This window comes from Chaetura pelagica, unplaced genomic scaffold (genome assembly GCF_000747805.2).
Source record: "Chaetura pelagica isolate M959 unplaced genomic scaffold, ChaPel_1.0 scaffold66, whole genome shotgun sequence".
Lineage (NCBI taxonomy): Eukaryota > Metazoa > Chordata > Aves > Apodiformes > Apodidae > Chaetura > Chaetura pelagica.
In genome coordinates this window covers 4,116,358-4,122,938 of record NW_009953811.1, presented here as the reverse complement: position 1 = coordinate 4,122,938, position 6,581 = coordinate 4,116,358, and the positions used below count along the sequence as shown (strand labels likewise).

At 40.4% G+C, this 6,581-nt stretch overlaps 1 protein-coding gene across 1 annotated transcript in view; it reads left to right on the top strand.

Moving 5' to 3' along the window:
• Positions 1-825: 825 nt before the first annotated feature.
• Positions 826-6,581, top strand: part of PROSER2 (proline and serine rich 2) — a 13,551-nt gene continuing 7,795 nt past the window's right edge. The window contains exon 1 of the mRNA XM_010001269.1: positions 826-960. Coding sequence (XP_009999571.1) covers positions 826-960 — 135 coding nt within the window. The remainder of the gene's footprint in view (positions 961-6,581) is intronic.

Here is a 6,581-nt window from a genome sequence, read left to right as displayed (position 1 = left end):
TGGGAGATGACAACAATTTGGAGAAGTATTACAAAACTGAGCACTTAGGATAGCTTTAAAACTGGGATCTTTTGCTCCAGTAAGTGCTGGGGCATACGTCTGTTCCAGTGAGCATCTTCCAAATGTATAAGCACTGTTTCTTCATGGCTGAGTGACATAAAAGCTCTGTAAGCTTTAAAATGCAATTTTGCGATGTAACGTGATGGTGCAAAAATGGCACTAAGTTCTATTCATGGGTCTTTCACCAGAAATAATTGGCAGAGAGCTGCTTCAGTAACACAAGTTAACTGCAGCAGTGTTGAGAAATGAACAGGGTTCTGTTTCCCTTATGTAAGCCAATAGAGCTTTTGTGTAAAAGCTGGTAAGAGATGAAGATGTTTGTACTGGGTCAGATGGTATCAGCCGATGGGATTTTATTACTGTTAATGATGTGTCATAATGGAAAAAAACTGAATCTGTAAGACAGGTGTGTGTGCAGGGTCCATGCTTGCAAATGTAAACATCTGCTTTGGAAGCACATGATGTGGGTGGGGTACAGGACCTTGCTATGTAAGATTTTTAAAGTCACCTTTTAGTATAAGACCAGTTTTTTTAAGAGGTGCCCATAGGTTGTAAAAGTGTTCCAGATCATAAAGATATGCCCTTCATTACCTTGTATGTGATCTTTTTTTGCTATTTATTTCCACTCCTTTTAAGGTATTTTAAAGGCCAGATTTAAATTAACACATTCTTCTCTGTTTTCAGAAATGAATAAAGCTAGCAGCCCTACATAATACGTTGATGGCATTCGGCACTTCATCGGGACTGATAAATCTAGAGAGTGTGATGCCTAGAAATCTCCTCTCAGATTCTCCTGAAATGGCATCTGAAGTCTCTCCAAAGCACACACTTGGGAGCATGGAGAGGGACAGCAGTGTGGAGAATCCTGGCAGCCAAGCTAGGTGCAGGAATGTTGGCTTGGTAAGTGTTTAATGAGCATTATGCTTAGTGGTACAAGTTGCATTAGTAGTTTTGTTCACATCACGGTTTTGGTGGGGTTTTTTTGTAAGTGTTGATGTTTGCCATTTCTAGTCCTAAATGAATGCTTGTGATCTTGGCTGTTAACAAACTAAAAGGCCAGAAGGAACTGCTCTAATTTGGTACAAACTGCTCATTATTCTGGTCTCATTGTCTCTGAGAGGTTGGAGAGTGCTTCCCTCTGGCTGTTCCTCCCAGAGAATCAGGGATGCAGTAAGGAGCACACATGATGCTGGGCAGCTCAGTGTAACCACCTGCATGTGGTGCACAGTTCAGTGGGCATCCCTGCCCTCACTTTCCTGAGTAGCTTCTATAGGAACTTCAGGGTAGCGTTGGTTCTGTACACTGTTTCTTGCTTCAGGTCCTTGTTGACACCACTGAATGGTCTTAGCTTATTCCACCTTCTTATAATTAGGTGAGTAATGAATATGTCACCATAAACAAAGTTGTACTCACATCAGTGAATATGTGTGTGGCCATTTAAATGGTATGTGAGTAACTGAGGGAGTAGGATGCACTTTGGCATTTTCCAATTAGTAGGATGATTCAGGCAGTGATCTCAACAGTACTGTTTGTACTGTGACAGGCTAAGCCTAGAAAGCAGGTTCTTTGCACATATTTTTTTTTTCATCTTCACAACCATTTGATAAGCATCCATTTTTAATTGGAGAGAGCACTCCAGTAGACATGCTTTCCCTAAATGGGATTCTACATCTTTGTCTTGCCTTAAATGTAGAGTTAGGCTTTCCATATCTTTCTCTCTGCCCTTCCTGCTAGCTACCTTTAGTGAAGTAGTTTGTGACTGTGAAAGAGTAAGTGATGAAAAATAATAAGTTGACTAGTTGATACCTGTGTTTATGCTTCAGGAATGCTCACTGTTTTGGCTACTCTGAGCTTTTTGGCAACTGAGGTAATTCTAAAGATATTCCTTCTTGGTTGTTTCTAATGAAAATATAACTCCAATATTCTGCTGTATCCTAAAGGCAGTTCATGTTGCTAGTTGAAACACATAACTATTACTGAATTTAGTACCTTAACTGTTTGTGATCTGCTCTAGAGCAGAAGGGAGGCTGAGAGAACAGCCAGGTACAACACTTGGACTCGTATTTAAAGTATGTTGCTTATTATATGGAAACTGATTGGATCTTAGAGAATTACAGTGGGAGTTGCAGTTTAAGGAATTGCAACTTAATTTTATTCAGAATTACAAGTTATTTTTATGCACTGCTCTGACTGCAGTTTTCCAGGTTATCAAGTTAGTAGCCAATCATGTTTACATGGGTGTTATTCTTAGCTGCAGTAGCAGGTGTGAAGACTGTCATTTGAAAAAATCAGTATTGAATAACAAGGCTATCTATGAATCAGTATGTTTGTATTGTCCTTTCCTGAGTCTGCTGTGTCAGAAAATGATACAGATTCCCTTACTCTAACTAGATCTTACCATGTGATAACGCATGATGATGCATCAGCTAGAATTGGAATCCCTTCCTACTCTGTAATGTGGTAATTTATAGAAGGAGCAAAAGTTGGCTGCAGGTTTAGGCAATTCCCATGAGACCTGTGCCTCAGTAAAATCATTTTCTGAAGCCTTTAGTTTGTCTTGTTTGAGTTTGCGCATGAAGAAAGCGAAGCATGTATTGACAAGCTTAATTCTGGTGCCCCAAATCCCTTTCCATGGCTCTTCTTTCAGTAGTGTAGTAGGGAGCATGTCTAATAAGGCTGACAGCTACTATGTATGGAATAATAGGTTGGGGTGTGGAAACTCTTGTCAATAAAAGCATAATTTCAGTTCGTGTTTGAGAGAGGGTCTGTTGTGAAGTCAATATGAAGGAAATTCTGGCAATTGTAATTGAGTAAATAGGACTAAAGTCTTTAATGCTGCTGAGATCTTCCCTTTTTGTGATCTGATGTCAGAAAACAGTATTGCTCCACAAACTGACACCTTTTATGTGTTCAGCACTGAAACATGCTTTAGAAATCCTCAGGATAACAAGCAGTATTCTTCAAATATTTATTTTTCTGTATCCTTGTGTAGTTGTGGATTAGAAGTGTGATTTTTACAGCCCAATAAGCACCAGGGGATTCTTAAGAGGAAAAGCTAGTTGCTGGAACACCCTCCTAGAGACTTTAAATTCTTGCTTCAGTAGCTTTGCTATAAAGGTTTAGAAGATGCAGAAGTTTTGATGGCTGAATGAGAGGGAGTGGGTAGAGGGCTCTGAGTAGAGAAGTAATTTCCTATTAGACCAATTCTGGGAAAGGAAAGGAAGAAAGGGACAACTTTTCAGGCACACCAGACCACCTTAGCTCTGAAACAGACTTACTTGCCTCTTCATTTATTGCTTTTCTGGGTCTGTTCAACTAAAAGCACAAGGAAGGTCAGGGTTGACTGAATTTTTTTTTTTTTTAATGGCCTTGCAAGGCAAATGACTGTAGCAGTGTTTTTATGATAGGCCTGTACTGCTGCAGGTTTCTTCCTACTCAATTACAAAAAAAGAGTCTCTTAAGCTTCTTGGTGTCAAACTACATTAGTCACTAAATATAACCTTTGTATTGCATGTGTGGAATTCAAACAAACCTTGAGATGTGATAATAGAGACAAACACTTGGGCTGGCTGGAGCCTGGGCTGGCTGCTTGGAGCTGGTTGGGCTGTTGGCTGCTCTCACATCCCACATGTCTGCACTGGCACTACTTGCTGTGGAGCTGGGTGTGGGTTTAGGTATGACTAGGAGATGGACAGGAATTGCCATGTGCCAAAAAGAACTTAACATTCTGTGTGTGAAATTCTTGCCAGGCAGCTGTTACCTGTTTAATGTTGTCAGATTTCTCAGCTTCTTCTTACCTACACCCAGTGGTGCTTTTAGCTAATCTTTGCTAATGGCATTTATTTTGTCAAGTGGAAAGCAAGCTGCTGATGTCCTTTATTGACTGTAGTAGAATTTTCAATATAAATGACAGATGTTCTCGTCTGGATTTATGCTGTCAAATTTATCACAGCAGCTGAAGATTAGTACAAGAGCCTACGTTTAGATGGGAGGAATGTTTCCCTTGATATTTTCATCTCACACCATCACCTAAAGCTTTTTCCTCTCTATCTTATAGCCATGAAAGTTCCTACATATGAGGACATGAATTTGCACATGTATTCTGGTTTCTTTTCAATGAAGGTGGTATCCATACCTATGCTTGGCAAAAGCAAAGGACAGGTGTAACCTCTCAATACATGGAATCAGTTTCTCTGTCCAAGGGGGTAAACAAGAATGTTCTGTTCTGCTTGGCAGTTCTGACTTCTAAAACCCATTCTTGAATGACAGTCCCTTATACAAGGTGTAACAATTAACTTGCATTGATATATCGTTGCAGCATTTAAGGATACTTAATTTGGAGATAAAACAAGGTCTCAGGGTTTTTTGAATTGTAGAATCATTGAATGGTCAAGGTTGGAAGGGACCTTAAAGATCATAAGGTTCCAACCTCCCTGCTATGAGCAGGGACACCTCCCACGAGACCAGGTTGCACAAAGTCTCATCCAACCTCGCCTTGAGCCCCTCCAGGGAGGGGGCATCAACAACCTCCCTGGGCAACCTATTCCAGTGCCAATTCCTGAAGCAATTTGGCTCATTCCATTGGCCAAATAGGCTCAAACCAACTTCTTAAAGCAAATCCTTTTCCAATGCTTCACTCTGGTAATTGTGCTGTGCATTTCTTCTCAGCCATGAGTAACTGCTTGAGTTTCTAGGTGTGAATAACATGATAGGACAATAGTATCACCTATGAAAATCAGACTGGGAGGTACTGGTTGTACTTGAAGTGAGCTTTGCTACTTGGAACTTCACTAGTAATAAGCTGTGTCAGTGCCTTGGATCTGTTGATATGACTTCAGTTCTGTATCTTATGTCCCTGAGCATGTCTTAATGAGTGATAGGTTTGAGCGATGGTGAGTTCTTGATATTCTCAATGGATCATGCTGTGTTGGGTTTTTTGTTGTTTTTGGGGGGGGATTTATTTTTTGCCTTTGTTTCAGGCAGAACCTCAGTTAATGCCATGGTTCATCACTACTCTCTTTGGGGCAGTAGTGTCCTTGAGAATTTGGTCAGACTTTCTTTTGGTAGCTAATCAAATAGCTTAAATTGGCAGATGGCCATAACTGTAGAAAGATGTCTTGCTTATTCTGTTTAACAAGCTTCCACTGTGGCTCTAACAAGGCTACCCATCACTGAAGATAGTTGGTCACTAGCAGACACCTCGTATAGTATAGGTGACATTCTGAATATTGGTTACATAGAAGAAGTGTCTTGTGAGTGGTCTGAGCTGGCTCAGTATCTTGCTCAGTATCTGTATGTGTGAAATTCAGCCATGTAAGTCAGGGTTGACATGGTTATTTTATAGTTACAGTGTTTCTTGGAGCCTAAAAATGAGTTGCTATAACCTTTATCCTTTTTGGATAAGTCCAGGTAATTCAAATGCAACATACATGATGTTCTAAGTGCCCTGAGTCACTATGTTTTTGCCCCAACCTGGGGGGAAAAAAAAGTTGTGGGATTCAACTGTGGTTTTAGGAGTTACTGGAAAAGGACAGATTGTGTGTGTTAGCCCACTGCCACCTTCTGTCTCACAATTTGAGTGTACAGTCTTGTGATGCTGAGCTGCACTTCGGATACATTCAAGGAAAAGTCCTAAGAAAGACTCCTTTCATAAAATTAAGGTGTTTTTCCTCCTTCATAGTGATTCTTTTTAGGCTTTACTGTAGTACAGGGTCTTTCACCATCTCCAAGTACTTTGTCAAATAACAACAATATGCAACAAAATGAGAAGAATTTTTATGACTGTTTGATAATTTCTGTAGATATAGTTGGGTTTGAGTACGTGGAAGCCATTCCCTACAGTGTGTGGAGGGAGCTATGCTGTGCTTCATCCACTCCAAATTGGTATTAGCAGCACTTGGCAGCAGCATGCCTTAGAAAACTAAGTTATTGTCCCTTCTAGCAAAGCAAGAAGTAGAGAGGAAGAGGGGCTTGAGGACTGCTTGTTTTGCACCAGGAGTGTAAGAACTAAGATAAAGAGCCTGACTCCTAGCAAGGAATGACCCTGTAAATTGTGTCTTCAAAATCTATGCACTGCATCATTCTGCTTCAAAGCAGGATCTGGTAGATAAAGATTATTGCAGCAGGTGGGCAGCTCTATAAGCATTCCTGAACTTCTAGAGCTTTTTCTTTGTAGTCCATTTTTCAAGGAATACTTGTTCCTAAACTATGACAGTTCTGACTTGTCTCGCCTTCAGTGCACAATGGTCAATATTTTATATATTAAAATAGATTCAAAGCTATGTCTGCTTACTACCTGTTCTTCCCTGTTCTAAAAACACAATATGCTCTTTTCTTCCCACCTTCCTGTGCAGGTAAACTCACAGCACTCCTTGCTTTGTTCTGGATCACATCTGCCTTGGCTGCATCCTTTCCAAAGTTTAGTGACTGAATCTGAACTGTGTTCTGAATGAAGATGTGCTGTTACTTCATCACCCTGGTTAAGAAATTCCAGAATGACATTTGCATCCCTGACCAGCACT